Below are 27,592 nucleotides of genomic sequence, written 5' to 3' on the forward strand. Positions count from 1 at the left end.
GATGTCAGCTGTCAGATACAGCTGACATCCGGGGATGATGGCACCGACTCAGCTTCTGAGGTGGTGCCAAACATTTGGCGTAAGTATACAACATTTTGCGGGAAGCACTTTCTTTCAATGTCGTACACTTACCACAAATGTCGGGAAGGGGTTAATCAATAAATCCTATGTCCCTCAAAATGGGACGATTTAAAACTTGTCCTACAAAAATACAAGCCCTAATAAAGCTAGGTCAACGGTCAAAAGGGTTTTTATTGTGCAAAAGTAGTAAAGCATTAAAAAAAGATATACATTTGGTAATGCCATAATCGTAACGATCCCCAGAATAAAGTTAAAATGACATTTATATCGCACAGTGAACGGCATAAAATAAAGTGCAAAAACAACTATGGCAGACATCCAGTTCATTTTTTATTTCCTACCCAAATTTTTATTTTTGTTAAAGTTATTCAATATACATTATCTGTACCCCAAAATGTTGCTATTAAAAATACAACTTGTGCCATAAAGAACAAGCCCTCTGTCACGGCGCGGGGTGTGGACCCACTGGGCCGTACCGTGTAGCGTGATAGCAGCTGGCTAAACAGGTATAATGCAATGTCTCTATGACATATCAAAAGTTTGATGAAAGGGCAGTCACTCTTTAATGGAACTTGCAGAAATCCATACACCTGCTGCAGAATCAACTACGTTCAGATGAATGAAACTGATTTTCAGTGTGCCGCGTGTAAATTCACCCCTTCTCTAACCAGCTTTAACAGGTTGTTGTTTTTTATGCAGTTTTCACTCTTTGATTGACTGTAGGATTAAACAAAACGTAGTGGATTTATGAAAAAAAATTACGCAATGAATGAAATATTAAAGTCAAATAATTTTTATTGATTTTATCAAAGGCTGAAGAGTTGTATGGAATTAGCCTTCTTCTGCAGATGGTCCTTACTTAGTTGGAAGGTCAGATCGTATAAGTCCACCCACCTTGGTACAGATCTGGTTATTTTATAATTTTATGGAAGGCTGAGATGGTGTTTGGAATTAGCCTTCTTCTGCAGATGGTCCTTACTCAGTTGGAAGGTCAGATAGTATAAGTCCACCCACCTTGGTACAGATCTGGTTATTTTATAATTTTATGGAAGGCTGAGATGGTGTTTGGAATTAGCCTTCTTCTGCAGATGGTCCTTACTTAGTTGGAAGGTCAGATAGTATAAGTCCACCCACCTTGGTACAGATCTGGTTATTTTATAATTTTATGGAATTCTGAGATGGTGTTTGGAATAAGCCTTCTTCTGCAGATGGTCCTTGCATGCTTGGAAGGTCAGATAGTATAAGTCCTCCCACCTTGGTACAGATCTGGTTATTTTATAATTTTATGGAAGGCTGAGATGGTGTTTGGAATAAGCCTTCTTCTGCAGATGGGCCTTGCATGCTTGGAAGGTAAGATGATATCATTCCTTCCTCTTTGGTACATCTCTAGCTGTTTTGATGATAATGTTATGGAAGGCTGAAGAGATGTTTGAATAAAGCCTTCTTCTGCAGATGGTCCTTGCATGTTTGGAAGGTCTGATGGAGCTAGTCCTTCCTCCTTAGTACAGTGGTAGACTTGCTGTACTTACTCCAGGGCGCTACATGGTTCTCGAGGAACGGCGGCAGCTAACAAGCGCACAGCCTCCTCCAATGGTACGAGCAGCCCTGGACAATCCACGCCGGCACGATGATAATATCCGGCGTATAATAGAACCTTTGAAAAAAATTGAAAATAAAGTAAGTTATGGACATAATATAAAAAAGCAGCATCGTAGGAATATCAGGTGTACAGAACAGAATGGCCACTGTCTATTTCCTTATCTTGCACCTGCATTTCGTAGTTGGGACTGCTATTAGGAATATTTAATGATTATATTATATATTGTGAATTATTATTAGTGAATATCATTAAGGGTATGTTCCAACATGGCATATTTGCTGCGGACATTCCCTGCAGCAAATTCGCAGTGGAAATATGCCTTTCATCTTCATCTGCCTATGTCTGGCCATATTTAGGGCTGAGCTGCCTTTCTAGCAAGCAAATGTGCTCAAAATGGTGGTTTTTCCACTTCCTCCTTTAAATGATATAATTCCCAGTTCTTGGATCGCAATCCACACTGAAAATCTGCATCAAATCCACAACACATATAACACATGGAATTCATTGCAGATTTTTTTCTCCATTGAAGTCAATGTAGAATTTCTACAATAAATCCGCAGTAAATCAATGAAACGAATAAGCATGCTGCGAAATTAAAAACCCGCTCCGCAGCCTCTTTTCCGCACTCATTTTTTTGGCACCGTGTGTACTATATATTTTAAATTCCTGTTTATTTCCGTGAAATTACACTCTGCTGTGGATTCCGGCTGCGGAGTGTACACAGTGGAAATTCGCAGCAAATCCACCGTCAAGAATATCACCTAAAGATCATGTCCTCTATTGCTGGCCTCTTACCTCTCGTTCTCCGTTCTCCTTGCTCTCTGTCATTTTTTTGTCCAGTCCGGGTAAATGTCAGTCCTTGTTTCTTCTGAGCTAGAGTAGCTTGTTATAAAATAAATAACAAAAATGGCTGTAAATATAATGCAGAAGAGCAATAAAGGGCAATATACAGAATGATCTCTATAATCCAGCAACTAGGCCTCAGCGACAAATAGATGACACATTATTAGATCCCAGGCACTGCTAAATATGGATCATTCTGATTTAACAATATAGTTTATCTAAGTTCTTCTATCTTAAAGGTGTATTACATCATAAGAAACGGTGGCGTTGTACTAGGAAATGTGATCACTTCATGGACAGAGGGGGTCCAACTCTCAGAAACCCCCACCGATTATCTAAACGACGAGGCAGAAGCCCCTGTACATACCTGGCACTGTGGAGCTGGATGGTAAGTCGCTACTATCATTGTGCCTCTGCTTCTCATCATCAGCTTCAGAAGAAAATAATTGTCTCTGCCTGTTTAATAAAACATAAAATTCTGGTAAAAATGACCTCAAACCAAGATCACTGTATAATAAATATATAAGAAGGAAGTTGTAATATAAAGATGTCGTGTTCTGCCAGTATAGAATATTACTGTATAAAGCAATATGCACATTGCACACATTATATCCACAATACTAATGTTATATTCTCCATCCTACACATTATAATGGGAGGATATGAGGATAATAGTACATTATACAGCTCCGTCCAGCTACATTCTGCTCTCAGATTCCCTGTATATCAATTGTCTATTCCTCTCTGCCAGATATACTGCACCCCAATACTTATATTACCAAGAACCATTCTTCCCCTGAATACACAGTAATAACCCCATATTCTACTCACATGTCTGAGTCACTGACGGGAGAATCCTCTGGAGGTAACTTGGGATCCTCCATGTTATTGTCAGTCATCCTGGTTGTGTGGGTACACAGCTAAAAACATATAGATAGTTATAATATACAGTCAGGAACTGCAGCACATATGTCCTCGTGTCTATCATTATCAAAATCACTTCTTTTATTTTCCTTTTCTTATCTTGAACGACACCTGCCATGATTTCATTCCTTTAGATATCCCAGGATACATTGTTATACATTGTCTAAGGTTCATAACATTATATGTATATAATACATATCGATAAGGGACCAACCAGCATGTGGTACTAAATTTCCCTGCAACAGACGCAACAATGAAAATGTATAAACAGCCAGAACTTCCCCCGACGACTAAAGTGATCGAGCGAGTGGATAAAGTTTTGCATGATGACCTTATATATATATATATATATATATTTATTTTATATTTTATGGGCCATTATGCAATAAATAGTTAACTGGATATTTTACGGATTTATAGACTTACTTTAGAAAACCTTTTCGTAGATGATGTGAAAGGTGCGAATACTGTGTACCCAATATCCTCGCTTGTGTCTTCCTCTTCATCTGATGCCATGAGATGATGTTTCTCAGAGTGAGCTAAAAGTCATAAATATTCCAACGTTAGCGGAGATTTTATATATTACACATCACAGACACAGTTATCATTTCTGACTGGGGGTGACAACTCCTGAGTAAGTTTGGTCAGCATTTCATAAATGTATTCCTCATCCATAAACTTGATGATAATGATGTTCTCCACTGGGTTTCCTATGAATTTCAACCATTGTCTTCATGTTGTAATGATGTTCTCCAAGGTGACAACAGATCCCAGCATTTATCTTCACCTCCACACAACAACATGGTCTAGGTAACTTACGTTCAAAATTACTGGTGTCCTCAGCCGACACAAGTTCAGGAATATATTCAGGTTGTTGACTCAGAATGCAATCAAAATTAATGTCACTCATGAATGGGTGAATTTTGACCTCATGTGCTCCTCCTGGAAAAACAAGGGAAAAGATTGATTGGATTAATATATATCCACCATTGAGCTGTTAACTGAAGGTGTAACAGTGCAGGGTACTATTCTGCTGTCTACAGGAAGAACCGTTATACAGCATTATATTTAGCGGATGAACCGGTAAGGGACAACATATGAAGTCGTGTTTCTCATAGACATGAAGTTTACGTCTTGTGACAGGTGTCCTAGGTGTTATACGTCTATATTAGTACTATTTATATACTTTACCTGTCCCAAGTCTACGTGCAGGATTTTTCCTGAGCAGCTCAGTGATGAGATCTTGAGCATCAGGCGGAGGAGCTTTATTGTCAAAATTCCAAGTGACGTCATCTGTCACACAGAAAAACAAATGTTACCAACAAGTAATGGAAGTGGGAAATATCAATAATTCTTAACAATATATAGAAGGTTACATCCAAAAACACTCCCTCTAAAGATCTGATCGAAATGTATCACTTGGACTATTTCTCATAGATGCTGATCCAGCAGGAAGCTCGGACCATAATGTATTAGATTAATATATTTAGATCACACGACAGATAACATGCAGGATATATCATCCTAATGTATCTTCTACTTACCCTTGATCACAGCATTGAACACCTTCTTTGTGGTACTGCCAAAGAATGGAACAGATCCTAGCAGGAATTCATGTAGAATAATTCCCATAGCCCACCAGTCAATGGGCCTCCCATAGCCTTCCATCAGAAGCATTTCTGGAGCGATGTATTCAAGGGTGCCACAGACCTGGAAAACAATGGATGAAAGAGAAGGGGGTCAAATTAAAATATTACTTATTAGAAATACCTGCCGAATTTATTTATACTTCTGCTGCTTTATAACAGACTCTATGGACTCGACTTTCACCCCAATTATAACATCATATAACATTAGCTTTTGGTTATATGGACGTAACTCTCTTAAGGCTTAGAACCCCTATAACCTGAAGATTTAGGAACCCTGATATATATTGCACCAAAGTTATAGCTAGACGTTCCTTCACCCAAGGAAAAGATTCAGTTTACTGCCGTAGCCCCATGTCTTAATACTCTAGATATGGCAGGGCGGCTTTTTGGTACCCAACACCTGGAGCATATGTCCCACCAGCCCCGCTATCTAAGTTGCGCCCCTTCATTGTACCACACTAATATGTATGAAGGAAATAAATCTATAGATATATCAGTAAAGCAAACCTCATTATCAAGGAACTCTTTGGTGATGTCCTCCATTTGAGCCTTGTAGTTGTTGGTTGTCAGTCTCATGAGGCCGAGTTTTGATAGTCCAAAGTCGGTGACTTTTATGTGACCTGATGGTGTTATCAGCAAGCTGTCAATAAGAGAGAGAGTTGTATCTCCAAGTGATAATCCATAGACCGGCTGTTACCAAACTTTTACTTTCTTCCCTCTCGTAGAACAGAAACTTTTCACCTCCAGTTTATATGAAGACGATCACATCATAAGACATTTCTATTCATCAGAACTGTGTGACATAAGGTGTAATTGTCACCAGTATGGCCAGCTTTAGGTCTCGTCCACACTAGCGGACTTTGTTTTTTAGTATGTCTTTTAATGACTGTAAACTGAAGAACATTGGCAGCTATTTGTCCCATATAAATGAATGGATCAGTCATGATTAGATGTTACAACTATATAATAAGTTACAAAATAATGCTAGTGTGTACACGTCCTTAGACTAAGGCTACAGTACGACTCTAGTCTTACACTATTAGTTGCAATGTTTTATAACCCTCGTGACTTGTCTCTTGCTATATACACAGCAGTGAATGAGGGATCTAGTATGTTACTGTCACTTACTTGTCAGGCTTCAGGTCTCTGTGCACCACACCGTAGCTATGCAGGTGTTCCAGAGCAAGAACCATCTCTGCAAAATACAGACGGGCCAAGTTCACAGAAATAGGACCCCCATATTTTATTAGGGTCCCGCAGTCTCCTCCTAAAGCAGAAAGGAAAAAGATGACAGGTGAATGATTTATACCAAGAAGTTGGACCACAAATGCTGCATAATGATCATCAAGCCAAGACTATGGAAAGACTAATAAAGGTCACTGGCGATTAGACAACCATTAGAAGTGATGTATAAAGAGAGGAAAGCTTTATAGCTTAAGCCTATTAAGACATAGGGATGTCATAGAGGGGGTCCCCCTCTTAGGATCTCCCCTACTAGCCAGAACCACTGGAAATAGTGCACTGTCTTTGGCGGACTCAGTGGATCTATGTATATGGTGGCTGCTCATTCACTTGAACAGGTGACATATAATACGACATTTCCTGCAGGGGAAATCTACAAGCACCTGCAACTTTCCCATCCATAACAGCTGATCACTGGGGGTGCAGCCAGATCCCCAGCAGTTGGCTACATGCCAGCGATCCAGAATTTATTGAAGGGATTTAACCTTCTGGACAACCCCTTCTAGACAGTCATTGCTATAGTCCATAGCTGGAATTAGAGACATGACCAATGTGGACATATCTGAACAAGTTTCCCCTTTTAATGTTTCCTCCATATATCCATATTAATAATGACATGTCTTACCTCCTATATACTCCATGATCATACACAGGTGACGCTGACTGGAAAAGGAGCAGACCATGTTGACTATAAATGGACTCTCTATGAACATTAAGATGTCTCTTTCAAGAAAGGCCTGTTGAAATTTGGCTGCCATGAACAGGTTCTGCTTCTCGATCTTTTTCATAGCAAATGCACGGCGGGTGTCTTTATGATGGACTAAGTGGACAGTCCTGGAGAGAAAAAAGAAGCTTTATTATCAATCCTCATTCTCATCTGCAATACTTCTGTTTGGAATAGTCAGAAACAGAAGTCTTGACGCCAATGTGAACAGAGCCTAAGACTCATATTATTCCAACATAAAGCTCACCCATAAGTTCCACTGCTGATCAGTGTGGATGTCTCAAAGTGGCTCTTACAAGGCTTTCTGCCCACGTCCAGTGATCTGATCAAGTTCTAAAAAAGGAACAAGAAATGAAATATAAACATAAAAGCTCCAGACGCCACCAACGTGTCCCTTCTATAATATGTCCCAATAAACACTGTCGTATATGGAGAGGACGTGATATATGCACGACTCTATACAGACATGATCTGCCTGATATATTATATCCACCATTCAGCCAGAGCGCCAAAGATTAGAGACCACCGCCATAACCTAATGGTAAATAGACGCCCGCCTCTATGATACTTACACTGGCAGATTCATCAATCTCAGGTGGTTCAGATTTTCCTTGATCATTGTTTGCCAGCACAGATGTTTCTAAAATAATGATAATATAATGAATATACATGACGTAGCTGGTCATAAATACAGAATAATAATACAATGAATATTAATAACAAGTAGAAGGCTGGAAAGAAGGCCACAAAATACAATAGCCTGGAAATGACAAGTATTCTTCATGAAATATAACATTTAGACTCTGTCTCCATGGTTACATGGCATCGCCAGTTGCAAGAACATATGTGACCCCCTTACCTATAATCAGATCCTTGGGTAGTTCTTGGTGACTGGTATTTGGCTCAGTAGAATCAGTTGTTCCATTTTGTTCCTCTTTGGCTCGGCCTTCTGGTGTTTCCTGTAGAAGATTTAGAATTATTAGGTGTAAAAGTTCACAAACATTAAATACCTGTCAATTTGCCTGTATTCTGGTCGATAGAATATAATACAAATGTAATTTGCCAAAAGCAAATTCCTGACAAATCAAATAAATCGGCAAAACTGAATTAATATATCTCTAATTTTTGGGATATGAGGAGCTGCATTGTTCTACTATTGGAGTGCTCCCAGTTATGAATGAACCAATTATGAGAATTTCTATATATTTTAGGAGATTACAATTGTATAATATATACCAGTTATATACAAGTGTTTCATATATACATGAACTAGATGTACTATTATATCATATGACGTCATGTATATAGTGCTGGCTGATCCTAGGACATGTGATATAGAAGATGATAGATCCTTACCAGGCAGTCCAATGAGTGAGGTAGACGAGGAATTACACACAGGACTTTCTCGGCCAGTTCTTTGATGAAGGACAATTCTTCATGTTCTGATTTTTCTCCTGCCTATAAATAAAATACAAATAGAAGAAGGTGAAACACATCAGCGTTTTATCATTTACTATGTGAAGAGAAGCAGAAGATTTGGAGCTATGAGCAGACATAGATTTATACCAACATTTTCTGTATTTTTCACTTAGTTCACTTAATAAATTTGGTGTCAAATTTGCCTCCTTGAAGACCATGCCCACATTCTTGTTATTTTTTAATTTAGTGAGTCATAAGAAAAGTCGCAAATTTTACCTCTAACTTGTCGTAAGTCACCGTTTTACCCCGAAAACTGAAGTAAAATGCTTAGTAAATGTGTGAAAACTAGAGCTACAACCCTTCTGAAGATATGTTACAGAGTTGTGGTGGACATTGACTATAATAAATAAGTAGTACATTTGTAAGGGCCCATTCTAAGTTTTGTTTAGGGGCCCTATGATTTCTGTGTCCGCTCCTGTCTGGAGATATATAAAGGCGTCTCTATTCTAAGTTGTTTTTTATCCACTCCACTACATGTCACTTACATGCTCAGAAATATCTGCTTTATTTCCTCTACATTTTATTTTTGGGTTATATAAATTTGCTTTCTATGACATTTTGCTCTAATGACAATAAATACGTGTAAATTAATTTCTCTGACTCTATTATTCTCATGTATTGTTTACTTTACATTTCGTGCTGAGTCTCTGCTATTTACCTGTTGTAATAACGTCTCTATGTTCTGCTGTAGATCCTCGAGGTATGTTTCGGTTATTAGGCCTCGTTGGTGTTTAGCGAGGCAGTCTCGTGACAGCTCCACAACCAGCCGGTGAGTGAAGCTGAGCACGCCATCGGGTAGTGGAAGCATGGCGTCAGGGGAGTAGCTGGTAATAATCCCCTGTAGATGTGCTTCCATTTTAGTCTTGTCCAGTGGTAATCTGGCCATTTTCGGTAAAAGTAATCGCTGATAATCAGTAACGCGCTACCAGTGTATCCACAGCTGGCAACATTAACATACTGATAGAGAATGGAGGGCAGATGGAACTTTTCAAGACCAGTGATGTCATAATAGAGGATTATGATGTTTGATGACCAGTGATGTCAAGGAAGACCGTGATACAACCTCCAAGGAATATCTGTACTTAACCCTTTCTTGACTGAGGTATTTTTGGAACGGTTTTCCAGTTTTTTTTGCACATACTGATTTAAAGCCTATAACTTGTTCATTTTTCAGACTAGTAAAGATATTATTCAATTTTTTTGCTTTGGTACATAGGGTTATGATAAAAAAAATAGTTTTGTACCATGTGTGCCTTTTTTTTAAATAAATATATACCATGTGAAGCAAAATTTTGTGGTAATGTGAGTAAAATTTTTCTATCAAATCATAGATGTGCCTGAATCCACTGTGAAAGTTGAGTAGCCTCATGCCTGGCCAGTACCAACATGGGGGACTGCCTGGGAATACTAGGTGCCGTTTTTTTGGGGGAGGAGTTGTAGTTTCTATTGGCACCATTTAAAGTACCATATAATGTACTGGGAAACTGAAAAAAAATTCTTTGTGGGTTGGAATATGAAAAAACTGTGATTCCTCCATTTCCTTTTGGGTTTAATTTTTGTCTTCACTCTCGCAGAACCATGCCGGCTCACCCAGCGATCTACTGTGCATGACAGCTATCAGGCCGTCTTTGGATAGGCTACAATGGACATCTGTCAATGGGGTATGTCTTTTACCGTGCGGTAAAAATGGCAATTTTCTTTCTTCTGCTGGTCAATACGATTACAGCGATACCAAATTTATATAGGTTTTTTCATGTTTTACTCCTTTTACAAAGAAATACAAATTTTTGTTTTTTCCATATTCTGAAAGCCCCAACTTTTTTATTTTTTCATCGATTGAGGTTCTTATTTTTTGCAGGACAAGCTGTGGTTTTTATTGGCAACATTTTTTTTCATACATACAAGTTTTTGATCGCTTTTTATAAAAAAGAAAATTCACCTCTTAGTTGAACAAAAGACAGAGATTCTGAGTTTTATAACTTTTGAGTGCTCTTTATTTTGTCACTGTGAGTATATGGAATAAAGTACCAAAAGATTTTATCCAACGCTGCAGTCTATGTTTGTCTGCCTTTATCCTTTTCACAACCACTTTATGTGAAGGCTGGGAGACTGTACAGTAGAAACACCAAGTGCGTTCTGATACTTCATCTACCACATCTAACCTCCTTGATATTGGGGATGGTGAGGAACTTTTCCTGGACAGTGTGTTGAATTTTTATCAGTGTATAGCCCCATTGCATATAATCTTTATATATGTATTTGTGAGTGGACTTCTGGACTTTATTCAATGTAATTGGGTGCTCCATTGAATACAGATTAGTGCAAACCATATGTCAGTACATCATACATCACCCCTTGTATCTCTGTAACAATCCATCAGTAATTGTTAGCCATAACATTTATTAGCTTAGGCATTTACATTCAATCTAACAGACAGAAAAAGGCTGCTTTAACCCCTCCCCGCTCCTTGACGTACTAATCCGTCATTAGGATGTTTTCCAGTCACCACTAAAGGTTTGCCTTCAGGTACCAAAACAGATGAACCCCCCCCCCCTCCTCCAGGACACTATTTTAAAAACTACACACCTCAAGAATTTATGTAGTGAACATTTTGACCAAACAGGTGTTCTATGGACTTTATTAGAAGCGGGCCGTGAAAATAGAAACTTATATTTTTTCCAATAATACATAGATTTAGCTCAACATTTTTTATTTTCACAAGGAATATAGGAGAAAAAGCACCCCACAACTTGTTATTCAATTTCTTTGGAGTACAGCAGTAACCCATAGGTGGTCATAAACGGCTGTTTGGGCACACATCGGGGCTCAAAAGGGAATGCGCGCCATTTGGCTTTTGTAGGGCAGATTTAGCTGAATTGGTGTTCGGGCACGATGTCGCATTGCCCTTAGGTACTAGTGCAGTGGAATCCCATGAGAAGTGACCCCATTTTGGAAATGACACCCCTGAAGACATTTTGTTAGGAATGTAGTGAGCATTTTGACCTCAAAGGTGTTTTACTGAAATTGAATGATGCAAATCGAAAATTGCTATTTTTACACTGCTATGCCCAACATGTTGTGCCCAGCTTATACCACTGGATAAGCACACACCATAAATTGTTAAGCGGTTTCTCCTGTGTATGGAAATTCCATATATGTGGACATGAAATGCTGTTTAGGGACATTCCAGAGCTCAGAATGGAGGAACTGCCATTTGGCTTTTGGAGCATGGATCTTGCATGGTAGTAGTTCTGTTTGGGCAGAGGCATAGCTAGGTTCTCCCCCGGGGTAAAGATTCCGTTTGGCACCCCCAATTTCTTTCACGACATCCCCTTCACCCTCGCCAAATTTGCTTTCTCTACCAATCAATGAGGTGTAATTTTTTTTTCACTTTTTTTTTCTGTTACACGAGCATAAAACCATTTATAAATTTTACAAGCAATATATTTATATAAGGTAGTTTACATAACAATAGATGAAAATAAAATAAATGAAAGAGGTCAGTGTGCTTGACTAAAACAGACTATATTGTGACATAATGAACAACCCCTTCTTGTAGACAGTGCCACAAATCCCCCCCTCAGCAGCCTATGAGACGGGATCCTTGCAGGTGACGCTACCTGGAATGAGGGGGCCCGTGCCGCTGGCACATTATGGGCTGGGTGGCATGGGACCCCTCATGCCATGGGCATCTAGTTAGCGGTGCCTTCCCCCTTCCTTCTCTCCTAGTTGCGCCCGGGCACATGTCCCGCCTGCCCCCTCGTAGCTACGCCCCTGGTTTAGGGTTTTACTGGTATTTCCATTTATAATGTGGGGCCATCTATAAGCTGTGCGGAGTACATTAGGGCATAATGATGGGGGATAATAATGGGGTAAATGTATAATACAAATAATCCATAGATATTTGGTAATTCTTTATGCACAGGCCGGTGTCTGCACCTTTTTTGGGACCTTACCTTATTTGCAGTTTGTTTTACAACAGGTCCTTGCAGCGTTGGACTGGCCCACCGGAGGTTTGGAGGATCCTCCAGTGGGTCCAGGTGCCGAGCTGCTTTTGTCATGGTTCAGCTACAACTGCGAAGGGGCGAAATTTCCTCAACCTGTTGCTGGAGAAGTTTGTGGAAGACCCGACTAGAGGTGAAGCTCTGTTGGATCTGGTCATTTCTAATAATGCAGAGCTTCTTGGGAATGTCAATGTTTGTGAAAACCTCGGTAACAGTGATCACAATATAGTTACATTTTAACTATACTGTAAAAAACAAACACAGGCTGGGAGGGCAAAAACACTTAATTTTAAGAAGGCCAATTTCCCCAGGATGAGGGCTGCAATTCAGGATATAGACTGGGGAGAACTAATGTCAAATAATGGGACAAATAATAAATGGGAGATTTTCAAATCTACTTATTATAGTGTAAAATGTATTTCTATATGTAACAATTATAAACAACTAAAATTAAACCCCACATGGCTTACACCTAATGTAAAAAGGGCAATACATGACAAAAAAAAGACCCTTTGAAAAATATAATTCTGAGGGTACATCTGCAGCCTTTATAAATTACAAAAACCTTAGTAAAATCTGTAAAAAAATAAATAAATAAAAAAGTCATCAGCAAAAATACAAAATAAAAGGCAGGTGGCCAAAGACAGCAATACAACTACCAAAAAATTCTTCAAGTATATAAATGCAAAAAAAGTCAACGTCTGAACATGTAGCACCTCTAAATAGTAGTAATGGGGAGTTAGTCAAGAGAAGGCAGAGTTACTAAATGGGTTCTTTAGCTCTGTATATACAACAAAAGAAAGAGCATCTGATGTAGCTGGTGCCAGTGCTGTTAATATATCAGTTGATGTACTGAATTGGCTGAATGTAGATATGATCCAAGCCAAGTTAAATCAAATAAATATGCACAAGGCTCCGGGACCAGATGGGTTACACCCTAGAGTTCTTAAAGAGCTTATTTCAGTTATTTCTGTCCCCCTCTTCATAATATTCAGAGATTCTCTAGTGACTGGTATAGTGCCTATTTTAAAAAAGAAAGTATAGCTTGTAATGAGATTGAAAATTGTCTCAAGGACCGTATCCAGAGAGTTGTGGTCAGTGATTCCTACTCTCAATGGTCCATGGTTATAAGTGGTGTAGTAACAAGAGCGAAGACAAAAACACCTGGAAAAAAAGAATTGCCAGTTCAGTGACAAGTATGTCGTGCCCAGCTTATGCCACTGTAGACACACACCCCAAAAATTGTTAAAATGGTTCTTCCGGGTATGGCGGTGCCATATATGTGGAAGTAAACTGCTGTTTGGGCACGCTGTAGAGCTCAGATGGGTTTGAGCGCCATTTGGCTTTTGAAGCGTAGATTTTGCTTGGTAGTTTTGTTTGAGTATTACTGGTGTTTCCGTTTATAATGTGGGGGTACATGTAAGCTGGGCAGAGTACATCAGGGGCATAGTCAGGTGGTATAATAATGGGGTAAACAATAAAATAATCCATAGATGTGTGTTACGCTGTGAAGCAATCATTTCTGCACAGGCCGGTGTCACACTGATAAACGGTGTCTTTACTTATCCCCCATTTGGTCCACACTCCGCACCTTTGCAGTTTGGGGAATTTTGCTAGGAAGTGTTGTCCTGGTATAATACGGGCGCCCTCGCTTCTAGCAGATATGTTTGGGCCCTGCCCTTCCTGCTTCCCTAATTTTAGGGCCCCGATAAATCGCCTCTTGAAACAGACAAAATGTTCCCCTCTGATGTGCACAACTGCATATTTTTTATTTCCTGACTTATTGGAGACTTAACTAATTTTATTTTTTCATAGACGTAGTGGTATGAGGGCTGTTTTTTTTGTGGGACGAGCTGTAGTTATTATTGGTACCATTTTGGGGTACATGCGACTTTTTGATCACTTTTTATCCTATTTTTTGAGAGGCAAGGTGACCAAAAAACAGCAATTCTGGCATAGTTTTTTTAGGGTTTTTTTTTTATACAGCGTTCACCATGAGTTATAAATGACATGTTATCTTTATTCTGCGGGTCAGTACGATTCCGGCGATACCTAATTTATGGCACTTTTTTATGTTTTACAACTTTTTTATGTCGCCAAGTTGTGAGAACTATAACTTTTTAATTTTTTCGTCGACGGAGCTGTATGAGGGCTTGTTTTTTGCGAGACGAGCTATAGTTTTTATAAGCACCATTTTTGGATACATGCGACTTTTTGATCACTTTTTATTTTAATTTTTGGAGGGCAAAGTGACCAAAAAACTGAAATTCTGGCATTATTTTATACGGTTTTATTTATACGCCGTTCACTGCGTGGCATAAATAACATAATATTTGTAAAGTTTAGGACGTTACGGTCGCGGCGATACCAAATATGTATGGTTTATTTATTTTTTCAATAATAAAGGACTTGACTCTGAGCAAGAGTGGACCAGTGCACTCACGTTCATAGCAAAGCACTTGAAATGCACTCTTCATTATGAATCAGGGATGAAGACGATACTTCGTTGGTATTACACGCCAGATAAACTTCAACGCATATATCCAAATGCTTCTCACTACTGTTGGAGGAACTGTGGAGGTAGAGGAACTTTGATACATATTTTATGGACCTGTCCACTACTCCAAAGCATATGGAAGTCCTCATTCCAATTACTGTCAGATATCATAGGGATTACAATAATTCCCTCCCCTTCACTAGCTTTACTTTTTTTAAACATTAAAGATATTCCGAGAGAATTTAGAATAATAGCCGCACATATCTTTATTGAGACCAAATTAGCAATAACCCGGTATTGGAAAAGCATAACATTACCCTCAATTACAGAAATTATCGCACGTGTCAACAGCACATGCTCGCATGAGAAGATGATGGCACACAAGAACCATTCAATAGCTCAATATGAGACAGAGTGGGATCCGTGGTTACATAGCATGCACAACCTTATTTCTTAAAGAGGAAATACAAATTAGAGGAGGATAGGGAAATGAAGAGATTAATTCGCTAAGAGTCAAAAGGGAAGCTAGGCTATTATATAATACGTAAGGAAAGATTACATATCTCATATGTACTGTGTTATCTCAAATGTAAGGCTGTATGGTAGAGGTACAGTGTTTTTCTTTTTTGGACTGTGTCTGCATATGGTATGTCGGTTTATTAGATTATATTGGTCGGATGATGCAAGTACTACACATCTTCTACATTGAAAAACAAATGTATATAAAATGTATGTTAAATTTGTGTTGAAAAATGTCAATAAAAATTTATTGAGTTAAAAATAAAGGACTTGATATGGGAAAAAGGGCGATTGTGTTTTATTTTATTACTTAAAACTTTTATTATATTTTTTACAACTTTCTTTCCACTTTTTTTTACACTTTACTTTAGTCTCACTAGGGGACATGAAGGTCCAACTGTCAGTGCAATGTATTAGATCTGTCAGTCATTCACTGACAGCAAGCCGATTAGGCTTTGCCTTCAGGCGGGGCCTAATCGGCTTCCGTAATGGCAAACAGGAGGCCATTGTTAGGTCTCCTGGTGTCATAATAGCAGTCGGCAGTCGTGCGATTGCAAGGCACAGCTGGCGATCTGCTAGCAACCACAAAAATGCAGCAATCACATCCGATCGCTGCATCTGAGGGGTTAATGGCAGGAATCGGAGCTAGCTCCGGTTCCTGCCGTTACAAGTGGATGTCAGCTGTAACATACAGTTGATATCCACCGCTGATGACGCCGGCTCATCTGCTGAGTCGGCGCAATTTTGCCGGCGGCTACGGAAGCCTTTTAGGCCCCGCCTCTGGGCGGGGGCTGGAAGTTTTCCGTGCTAAGCACACCGGCAGGCCAGTATTAGGCCTCCGGTTGCCATTACAGCCATCGACACCCTGGCGATTTCATTGCTGGGGTGTCGATGAGCTGCAAACACCTTAAATGTAGAGATCGCTTTTGACGGCTGCATTTAAAGGGTTAATGGCGGGGATCGAAGCTAACTTTGGTCCCCACCGTTACAGCAGGATGTCAGCTGTCAGATACAGCTGACATCCGGGGATGATGGCACCGACTCAGCTTCTGAGGTGGTGCCAAACATTTGGCGTAAGTATACGACATTTTGCGGGAAGCACTTTCTTTCAATGTCGTATACTTACCACAAATGTCGGGAAGGGGTTAATCAATAAATCCTATGTCCCTCAAAATGGGACGATTTAAAACTTGTCCTACAAAAATACAAGCCCTAATAAAGCTAGGTCAACGGTCAAAAGGGTTTTTATTGTGCAAAAGTAGTAAAGCATTAAAAAAAGATATACATTTGGTAATGCCATAATCGTAACGACCCCCAGAATAAAGTTAAAATGTCATTTATATCGCACAGTGAACGCCATAAAATAAAGTGCAAAAACAACTATGGCAGACATCCAGTTCATTTTTTATTTCCTACCCCAATTTATTTTTTTTTTAAGTTATTCAATATACATTATCTGTACCCCAAAATGTTGCTATTAAAAATACAACTTGTGCCATAAAGAACAAGCCCTCTGTCACGGCGCGGGGTGTGGACCCACTGGGCCGTACCGTGTAGCGGGATAGCAGCTGGCTAAACAGGTATAATGCAATGTCTCTATGACATATCAAAAGTTTGATGAAAGGGCAGTCACTCTTTAATGGAACTTGCAGAAATCCATACACCTGCTGCAGAATCAACTACGTTCAGATGAATGCAACTGATTTTCAGTGTGCCGCGTGTAAATTCACCCCTTCTCTAACCAGCTTTAACAGGTTGTTGTTTTTTATGCAGTTTTCACTCTTTGATTGACTATAGGATTAAACAAAACGTAGTGGATTTATGAAAAAAAATTACGCAATGAATGAAATATTAAAGTCATAAATAATTTTTATTGATTTAATCAAAGGCTGAAAAGTTGTATGGAATAAGCCTTCTTCTGCAGATGGTCCTTACTCAGTTGGAAGGTCAGATCGTATAAGTCCACCCACCTTGGTACAGATCTGGTTATTTTATAATTTTATGGAAGGCTGAGATGGTGTTTGGAATAAGCCTTCTTCTGCAGATGGTCCTTACTCAGTTGGAAGGTCAGATAGTATAAGTCCTCCCACCTTGGTACAGATCTGGTTATTTTATAATTTTATGGAATTCTGAGATGGTGTTTGGAATAAGCCTTCTTCTGCAGATGGTCCTTGCATGCTTGGAAGGTCAGATCGTATAAGTCCACCCACCTTGGTACAGATCTGGTTATTTTATAATTTTATGGAATTCTGAGATGGTGTTTGGAATAAGCCTTCTTCTGCAGATGGTCCTTGCATGCTTGGAAGGTCAGATAGTATAAGTCCTCCCACCTTGGTACAGATCTGGTTATTTTATAATTTTATGGAAGGCTGAGATGGTGTTTGGAATAAGCCTTCTTCTGCAGATGGGCCTTGCATGCTTGGAAGGTAAGATGATATCATTCCTTCCTCTTTGGTACATCTCTAGCTGTTTTGATGATAATATTATGGAAGGCTGAAGAGATGTTTGAATAAAGCCTTCTTCTGCAGATGGTCCTTGCATGTTTGGAAGGTCTGATGGAGCTAGTCCTTCCTCCTTAGTACAGTGGTAGACTTGCTGTACTTACTCCAGGGCGCTACATGGTTCTCGAGGAACGGCGGCAGCTAACAAGCGCACAGCCTCCTCCAATGGTACGAGCAGCCCTGGACAATCCACGCCGGCACGATGATAATATCCGGCGTATAATAGAACCTTTGAAAAAAATTGAAAATAAAGTAAGTTATGGACATAATATAAAAAAGCAGCATCGTAGGAATATCAGGTGTACAGAACAGAATGGCCACTGTCTATTTCCTTATCTTGCACCTGCATTTCGTAGTTGGGACTGCTATTAGGAATATTTAATGATTATATTATATATTGTGAATTATTATTAGTGAATATCATTAAGGGTATGTTCCAACATGGCATATTTGCTGCGGACATTCCCTGCAGCAAATTCGCAGTGGAAATATGCCTTTCATCTTCATCTGCCTATGTCTGGCCATATTTAGGGCTGAGCTGCCTTTCTAGCAAGCAAATGTGCTCAAAATGGTGGTTTTTCCACTTCCTCCTTTAAATGATATAATTTCCAGTTCTCGGATCTCAATCCACACTGAAAATCTGCATCAAATCCACAACACATATAACACATGGAATTCATTGCAGATTTTTTTTCTCCATTGAAGTCAATGTAGAATTTGTACAATAAATCCACAGTAAATCAATGAAACGAATAAGCATGCTGCGAAATTAAATATCCGCTCCGCAGCCTCTTTTCCGCACTCATTTTTTTTGGTACCGTATGTACTATATATTTTAAATTCCTGTTTATTTCCGTGAAATTACACTCTGCTGTGGATTCCGGCTGCGGAGTGTACACAGTGGAAATTCGCAGCAAATCCACCGTCAAGAATGTCACCTAAAGATCATGTCCTCTATTGCTGGCCTCTTACCTCTCGTTCTCCGTTCTCCTTGCTCTCTGTCATTTTTTTGTCCAGTCCGGGTAAATGTCAGTCCTTGTTTCTTCTGAGCTAGAGTAGCTTGTTATAAAATAAATAACAAAATGGCTGTAAATATAATGCAGAAGAGTAATAAAGGGCAATATACAGAATGATCTCTATAATCCAGCAACTAGGCCTCAGCGACAAATAGATGACACATTATTAGATCCCAGGCACTGCTAAATATGGATCATTCTGATTTAACAATATAGTTTATCTAAGTTCTTCTATCTTAAAGGTGTATTACATCATAAGAAACGGTGGCGTTGTACTAGGAAATGCGATCACTTCATGGACAGAGGGGGTCCAACTCTCAGAAACCCCCACCGATTATCTAAACGACGAGGCAGAAGCCCCTGTACATACCTGGCACTGTGGAGCTGGATGGTAAGTCGCTACTATCATTGTGCCTCTGCTTCTCATCATCAGCTTCAGAAGAAAATAATTGTCTCTGCCTGTTTAATAAAACATAAAATTCTGGTAAAAATGACCTCAAACCAAGATCACTGTATAATAAATATATAAGAAGGAAGTTGTAATATAAAGATGTCGTGTTCTGCCAGTATAGAATATTACTGTATAAAGCAATATGCACATTGCACACATTATATCCACAATACTAATGTTATATTCTCCATCCTACACATTATAATGGGAGGATATGAGGATAATAGTCCATTATACAGCTCCGTCCAGCTACATTCTGCTCTCAGATTCCCTGTATATCAATTGTCTATTCCTCTCTGCCAGATATACTGCACCCCAATAACTTATATTACCAAGAACCATTCTTCCCCTGAATACACAGTAATAACCCCATATTCTACTCACATGTCTGAGTCACTGACGGGAGAATCCTCTGGAGGTAACTTGGGATCCTCCATGTTATTGTCAGTCATCCTGGTTGTGTGGGTGCACAGCTAAAAACATATAGATAGTTATAATATACAGTCAGGAACTGCAGCACATATGTCCTCGTGTCTATCATTATCAAAATCACTTCTTTTATTTTCCATTTTCCTTTTCTTATCTTGAACGACAACTGCCATGATTTCATTCCTTTAGATATCCCAGGATACATTGTTATACATTGTCTAAGGTTCATAACATTATATGTATATAATACATATCGATAAGGGACCAACCAGCATGTGGTACTAAATTTCCCTGCAACAGACGCAACAATGAAAATGTATAAACAGCCAGAACTTCCCCCGACGACTAAAGTGATCGAGCGAGTGGATAAAGTTTTGCATGATGACCTTATATATATATATATATATTTATTTTATATTTTATGGGCCATTATGCAATAAATAGTTAACTGGATATTTTACGGATTTATAGACTTACTTTAGAAAACCTTTTCGTAGATGATGTGAAAGGTGCGAATACTGTGTACCCAATATCCTCGCTTGTGTCTTCCTCTTCATCTGATGCCATGAGATGATGTTTCTCAGAGTGAGCTAAAAGTCATAAATATTCCAACGTTAGCGGAGATTTTATATATTACACATCACAGACACAGTTATAATTTCTGACTGGGGGTGACAACTCCTGAGTAAGTTTGGTCAGCATTTCATAAATGTATTCCTCATCCATAAACTTGATGATAATGATGTTCTCCACTGGGTTTCCTATGAATTCCAACCATTGTCTTCATGTTGTAATGATGTTCTCCAAGGTGACAACAGATCCCAGCATTTCTCTTCACCTCCACACAACAACATGGTCTAGGTAACTTACGTTCAAAATTACTGGTGTCCTCAGCCGACACAAGTTCAGGAATATATTCAGGTTGTTGACTCAGAATGCAATCAAAATTAATGTCACTCATGAATGGGTGAATTTTGACCTCATGTGCTCCTCCTGGAAAAACAAGGGAAAAGATTGATTGGATTAATATATATCCACCATTGAGCTGTTAACTGAAGGTGTAACAGTGCAGGGTACTATTCTGCTGTCTACAGGAAGAACCGTTATACAGCATTATATTTAGCGGATGAACCGGTAAGGGACAACATATGAAGTCGTGTTTCTCATAGACATGAAGTTTACGTCTTGTGACAGGTGTCCTAGGTGTTATACGTCTATATTAGTACTATTTATATACTTTACCTGTCCCAAGTCTACGTGCAGGATTTTTCCTGAGCAGCTCAGTGATGAGATCTTGAGCATCAGGCGGAGGAGCTTTATTGTCAAAATTCCAAGTGACGTCATCTGTCACACAGAAAAACAAATGTTACCAACAAGTAATGGAAGTGGGAAATATCAATAATTCTTAACAATATATAGAAGGTTACATCCAAAAACACTCCCTCTAAAGATCTGATCGAAATGTATCACTTGGACTATTTCTCATAGATGCTGATCCAGCAGGTAGCTCGGACCATAATGTATTAGATTAATATATTTAGATCACACGACAGATAACATGCAGGATATATCATCCTAATGTATCTTCTACTTACCCTTGATCACAGCATTGAACACCTTCTTTGTGGTACTGCCAAAGAATGGAACAGATCCTAGCAGGAATTCATGTAGAATAATTCCCATAGCCCACCAGTCAATGGGCCTCCCATAGCCTTCCATCAGAAGCATTTCTGGAGCGATGTATTCAAGGGTGCCACAGACCTGGAAAACAATGGATAAAAGAGAAGGGGGTCAAATTAAAATATTACTTATTTGAAATATCTGCTGAATTTATTTATACATCTGCTGCTTTATAACAGACTCTATGAACTCGCCTTTTACCCCAATTATAACATCATATAACATTAGCTTTTGGTTATATGGACGTAACTCTCTTAAGGCTTAGAACCCCTATAACCTGAAGATTTAGGAACCCTGATATATATTGCACCAAAGTTATAGCTAGACGTTCCTTTACCCAAGGAAAAGATTCAGTTTACTGCCGTAGCCCCATGTCTTAATACTCTAGATATGGCAGGGCGGCTTTTTGGTACCCAACACCTGGAGCATATGTCCCACCAGCCCCGCTATCTAAGTTGCGCCCCTTCATTGTACCACACTAATATGTATGAAGGAAATAAATCTATAGATATATCAGTAAAGCAAACCTCATTATCAAGGAACTCTTTGGTGATGTCCTCCATTTGAGCCTTGTAGTTGTTGGTTGTCAGTCTCATGAGGCCGAGTTTTGATAGTCCAAAGTCGGTGACTTTTATGTGACCTGATGGTGTTATCAGCAAGCTGTCAATAAGAGAGAGAGTTGTATCTCCAAGTGATAATCCATAGACCGGCTGTTACCAAACTTTTACTTTCTTCCCTCTAGTAGAACAGAAACTTTTCACCTCCAGTTTATATAAGGACGATCACATCATAAGACATTTCTATTCATCAGAACTGTGTGACATAAGGTGTAATTGTCACCAGTATGGGCAGCTTTAGGTCTCGTCCACACTAGCGGGTTTTGTTTTTTAGTATGTCTTTTAATGACTGTAAACTGAAGAACATTGGCAGCTATTTGTCCCATATAAATGAATGGATCAGTCATGATTAGATATTATAACTATATAATAAGTTACAAAATAATGCTAGTGTGTACACGTCCTTAGACTAAGGCTACAGTACTACTCTAGTCTTACACTATTAGTTGCAATGTTTTATAACCCTCGTGACTTGTCTCTTGCTATATACACAGCAGTGAATGAGGGATCTAGTATGTTACTGTCACTTACTTGTCAGGCTTCAGGTCTCTGTGCACCACACCGTAGCTATGCAGGTGTTCCAGAGCAAGAACCAGCTCTGCAAAATACAGACGGGCCAAGTTCACAGAAATAGGACCCCCATATTTTAATAGGGTCCCACAGTCTCCTCCTAAAGCAGAAAGGAAAAAGATGACAGGTGAATGATTTATACCAAGAATTTGGACCACAAATGCTGCATAATGATCATCAAGCCAAGACTATGGAAAGACTAATAAAGGTCACTGGCGATTAGACAACCATTAGAAGTGATGTATAAAGAGAGGAAAGCTTTATAGCTTAAGCCTATTAAGACATAGGGATGTCATAGAGGGGGTCCCCCTCTTAGGATCTCCCCTACTAGCCAGAACCACTGTAAATAGTGCACTGTCTTTGGCGGACTCAGCGGATCTATGTATTTGGTGGCTGCTCATTTACTTGAACAGGTGACATATAATACTACATTTCCTGCAGGGGAAATCTACAAGCACCAGCAACTTTCCCATCCATAACAGCTGATCACTGGGGGTGCAGCCAGATCCCCAGCAGTTGGCTACATGCCAGCAATCCAGAATTTATTGAAGGGATTTAACCTTCTGGACAACCCCTTCTAGACAGTCATTGCTTTAGTCCATAGCTGGAATTACAGACATGACCAATGTGCACATATCTGAACATGTTTCCCCTTTTAATGTTTCCTCCATATATCCATATTAATAATGACATGTCTTACCTCCTATATACTCCATGATCATACACAGGTGACGCTGACTGGAAAAGGAGCAGACCATGTTGACTATAAATGGACTCTCTATGAACATTAAGATGTCTCTTTCAAGAAAGGCCTGTTGAAATTTTTCTGCCATGAACAGGTTCTGCTTCTCGATCTTTTTCATAGCAAATGCACGGCGGGTGTCTGTATGATGGACTAAGTGGACAGTCCTGGAGAGAAAAAAGAAGCTTTATTATCAATCCTCATTCTCATCTGCAATACTTCTGTTTGGAATAGTCAGAAACAGAAGTCTTGACGCCAATGTGAACAGAGCCTAAGACTCATATTATTCCAACATAAAGCTCACCCATAAGTTCCACTGCTGATCAGTGTGGATGTCTCAAAGTGGCTCTTACAAGGCTTTCTGCCCACGTCCAGTGATCTGATCAAGTTCTAAAAAAGGAACAAGAAATGAAATATAAACATAAAAGCTCCAGACGCCACCAACGTGTCCCTTCTATAATATGTCCCAATAAACACTGCGGTATATGGAGAGGATATGATACATGCAGGACTCTATGCAGACATGATCTGCCTGATATATTATATCCACCATTCAGCCAGAGCGCCAAAGATTAGAGACCACCGCCACAACCTAATGGTAAATAGACGCCCGCCTCTATGATACTTACACTGGCAGATTCATCAATCTCAGGTGGTTCAGATTTTCCTTGATCATTGTTTGCCAGCACAGATGTTTCTAAAATAATGATAATATAATGAATATACATGACGTAGCTGGTCATAAATACAGAATAATAATACAATGAATATTAATAACAAGTAGAAGGCTGGAAAGAAGGCCACAAAATACAATAGCCTGGAAATGACAAGTATTCTTCATGAAATATAACATTTAAACTCTGTCTCCATGGTTACATGGCATCGCCAGTTGCAAGAACATATGTGACCCCCTTACCTATAATCAGATCCTTGGGTAGTTCTTGGTGACTGGTATTTGGCTCAGTAGAATCAGTTGTTCCATTTTGTTCCTCTTTGGCTCGGCCTTCTGGTGTTTCCTGTAGAAGATTTAGAATTATTAGGTGTAAAAGTTCACAAACATTAAATACCTGTCAATTTGCCTGTATTCTTGGTCTATAGAATATAATACAAATGTAATTTGCCAAAAGCAAATTCCTGACAAATCAAATAAATCGGCAAAACTGAATTAATATATCTCTAATTTTTGGGATATGAGGAGCTGCATTGTTCTACTATTGGAGTGCTCCCAGTTATGAATGAACCAATTATGAGAATTTCTATATATTTTAGGAGATTACAATTATATAATATATACCAGTTATATACAAGTGTTTCATATATACATGAACTAGATGTACTATTATATCATATGACGTCATGTATATAGTGCTGGCTGATCCTAGGACATGTGATATAGAAGATGATAGATCCTTACCAGGCAGTCCAATGAGTGAGGTAGACGAGGAATTACACACAGGACTTTCTCGGCCAGTTCTTTGATAAAGGCCAATTCTTCATGTTCTGATTTTTCTCCTGCCTATAAATAAAATACAAATAGAAGAAGGTGAAACACATCAGCGTTTTATCATTTACTATGTGAAGAGAAGCAGAAGATTTGGAGCTATGAGCAGACATAGATTTATACCAACATTTTCTGTATTTTCCACTTAGTTCACTTAATAAATTTGGTGTCAAATTTGCCTCCTTGAAGACCATGCTCACATTCTTGTTATTTTTAAATTTGGTGAGTCATCAGAAAAGTCGCAAATTTTACCTCTAACTTGTCGTAAGTCACCGTTTTACCCCGAAAACTGAAGTAAAATGCTTAGTAAATGTGTGAAAACTAGAGCTACAACCCTTATGAAGATATGTTACAGAGTTGTGGTGGACATTGACTATAATAAATAAGTAGTACATTTGTAAGGGCCCATTCTAAGTTTTGTTTAGGGGCCCTATGATTTCTGTGTCTGCTCCTGTCTGGAGATATATAAAGGCGTCTCTATTCTAAGTTGTTTTTTATCCACTCCACTACATGTCACTTACATGCTCAGAAATATCTGCTTTATTTCCTCTACATTTTATTTTTGGGTTATATAAATTTGCTTTCTATGACATTTTGCTCTAATGACAATAAATACGTGTAAATTAATTTCTCTGACTCTATTATTCTCATGTATTGTTTACTTTACATTTCGTGCTGAGTCTCTGCTATTTACCTGTTGTAATAACGTCTCTATGTTCTGCTGTAGATCCTCGAGGTATGTTTCGGTTATTAGGCCTCGTTGGTGTTTAGCGAGGCAGTCTCGTGACAGCTCCACAACCAGCCGGTGAGTGAAGCTGAGCACGCCATCGGGTAGTGGAAGCATGGCGTCAGGGGAGTAGCTGGTAATAATCCCCTGTAGATGTGCTTCCATTTTAGTCTTGTCCAGTGGTAATCTGGCCATTTTCGGTAAAAGTAATCGCTGATAATCAGTAACGCGCTACCAGTGTATCCACAGCTGGCAACATTAACATACTGATAGAGAATGGAGGGCAGATGGAACTTTTCAAGACCAGTGATGTCATAATAGAGGATTATGATGTTTGATGACCAGTGATGTCAAGGAAGACTGTGATACAACCTCCAAGGAATATCTGTACTTAACCCTTTCTTGACTGAGGTATTTTTGGAACGGTTTTCCAGTTTTTTTTTGCACATACTGATTTAAAGCCTATAACTTGTTCATTTTTCAGACTAGTAAAGATATTATTCATTTTTTTTGCTTTGGTACATAGGGTTATGATAAAAAAAATTGTTTTGTACCATGTGTGCCTTTTTTTAAAATAAATATATACCATGTGAAGCAAACATTTGTGGTAATGTGAGTAAAATTTTTCTTTCAAATCATAGATGTGCCTGAATCCACTGTGAAAGTTGAGTAGCCTCATGCCTGACCAGTACCAACATGGGGGACTGCCTGGGAATACTAGGTGCCGTAGACATACTATGCGACATAAGAGATTGTAGACAATGGATCTTCTTGGGCTTTTTTGTAAATTTTGTGAATGAGTGATATGATATGAATCTTCTTTGGAGAGTATGAATAAAAAAAATGGTTGCAATAACTGACGTATTATTAATATGTTTTTTTGTGCATGGGTGTGTGTGTGTATATACATATACACATGTACATATGTATATAGACAGCAGCACTGTGATTTATATAGACAGCTTGGTTACAAGCCGTTGATTACTGATGCAATATCCAAATGAAGTATAAAAAGTAAAAAATGGCGGCACACTAGGAAGTTCAGTGAAGAAGTAAGTGGACTTTATTCACCTCTGCAACGTTTCAGCTCACTCAATAGAGCCCTTCTCAAGCAATATAACATGTGGTTGAGACAAGTATATAAAGTTGCTCATACGAATTGATGTAATTAACATATTAGGTTACAAACTTCATAATAAATATTACTTGCAGTTAATCATCAATAATAGATAATAATGATCAGCTGCCATATGTGACCCACCACATGAAAATGTGTTTATGAAATGTGTCTATGAATCCACTATCGCAGAACCATGCCGGCTCTCCCAGCGATCTACTGTGCATGACAGCTAGCAGGCCGTCTTTGGATAGGCTACAATGGACATCTGTCAATGGGGTCGGGTGCGCGTGCATCTAGCTACTGCGCATGCCAGACCCAAGTGTGTGCATAAAGGTACTGCGCAAGTCAAGAAGAACTTTAATTTACCAAAACTTGGTCCACAGAACAGGCCCAATTCCTGGACACTACAGTCCGGGTAGGACAAGACAAGTTTGACACGGATCTGTTCTTTAAGAACACAGAAAGTAACAATTTATTGAAATATGACAGCTGCCATGTGAGGTGGATGATTAGATCATTACCAGGAAGCCAAATGCTGCGAGTAAGAAGAATAGCTAACGACGAAGGTCTCATTGATGACAGATTAGATACCATTTATCTACGTTTCCGATAGAGGGGTTACTCTAGGAGACTCACCACATCAGAAATGAGTACGTATGATGGACAGAGCATCTTT

At 39.0% G+C, this 27,592-nt stretch overlaps 2 protein-coding genes across 2 annotated transcripts; both read right to left on the bottom strand.

Moving 5' to 3' along the window:
* Window positions 1–901: 901 nt before the first annotated feature.
* Window positions 902–9,490, bottom strand: LOC142665448 (microtubule-associated serine/threonine-protein kinase 4-like). The gene is made up of 16 exons (XM_075845148.1): window positions 9,201–9,490; window positions 8,420–8,521; window positions 7,923–8,022; window positions 7,636–7,703; window positions 7,311–7,396; window positions 6,965–7,173; window positions 6,226–6,364; window positions 5,605–5,737; window positions 4,993–5,158; window positions 4,640–4,741; window positions 4,268–4,390; window positions 3,875–3,987; window positions 3,356–3,444; window positions 2,892–2,980; window positions 2,477–2,563; window positions 902–1,735 (listed from the first exon to the last, which is right to left on the bottom strand). The coding sequence occupies exons 1-16, from the start codon at window positions 9,426–9,428 to the stop codon at window positions 1,620–1,622; spliced, it is 1,950 nt and encodes a 649-aa protein (XP_075701263.1). The 5' UTR covers window positions 9,429–9,490; the 3' UTR covers window positions 902–1,619.
* Window positions 9,491–17,457: 7,967 nt separating this feature from the next.
* On the bottom strand, window positions 17,458–26,073 carry LOC142665455 (microtubule-associated serine/threonine-protein kinase 4-like). Its single transcript, XM_075845158.1, has 16 exons — window positions 25,764–26,073; window positions 24,983–25,084; window positions 24,485–24,584; window positions 24,198–24,265; window positions 23,873–23,958; window positions 23,527–23,735; window positions 22,788–22,926; window positions 22,167–22,299; window positions 21,555–21,720; window positions 21,202–21,303; window positions 20,830–20,952; window positions 20,437–20,549; window positions 19,915–20,003; window positions 19,450–19,538; window positions 19,036–19,122; window positions 17,458–18,292 (listed from the first exon to the last, which is right to left on the bottom strand). Exons 1-16 carry the CDS (start codon window positions 25,989–25,991, stop codon window positions 18,177–18,179), a joined length of 1,950 nt encoding a protein of 649 aa, XP_075701273.1. The 5' UTR covers window positions 25,992–26,073; the 3' UTR covers window positions 17,458–18,176.
* Window positions 26,074–27,592: the final 1,519 nt, after the last annotated feature.

Source organism: Rhinoderma darwinii, chromosome 13, assembly GCF_050947455.1.
Source record: "Rhinoderma darwinii isolate aRhiDar2 chromosome 13, aRhiDar2.hap1, whole genome shotgun sequence".
NCBI lineage: Eukaryota > Metazoa > Chordata > Amphibia > Anura > Rhinodermatidae > Rhinoderma > Rhinoderma darwinii.

What these genes read in the sequence shown, in the direction of transcription:
- LOC142665448 (XM_075845148.1), bottom strand. Translation starts at nt 9,428, where the DNA reads ATGGCCAGATTACCACTGGACAAGACTAAAATGGAAGCACATCTACAG. An exon ending in CTACGAAAAGGTTTTCTAAA is followed by an intron (nt 3,445 to 3,874) that starts GTAAGTCTATAA and finishes ATATGTTTTTAG; the next exon opens with CTGTGTACCCACACAACCAG. An exon ending in ATCCAGCTCCACAGTGCCAG is followed by an intron (nt 2,564 to 2,891) that starts GTATGTACAGGG and finishes TTTTATAACAAG; the next exon opens with CTACTCTAGCTCAGAAGAAA.
- LOC142665455 (XM_075845158.1), bottom strand. Translation starts at nt 25,991, where the DNA reads ATGGCCAGATTACCACTGGACAAGACTAAAATGGAAGCACATCTACAG. An exon ending in CTCACTCATTGGACTGCCTG is followed by an intron (nt 24,585 to 24,982) that starts GTAAGGATCTAT and finishes AATCTTCTACAG; the next exon opens with GAAACACCAGAAGGCCGAGC. An exon ending in ATCAGCAGTGGAACTTATGG is followed by an intron (nt 23,736 to 23,872) that starts GTGAGCTTTATG and finishes TTTTCTCTCCAG; the next exon opens with GACTGTCCACTTAGTCCATC.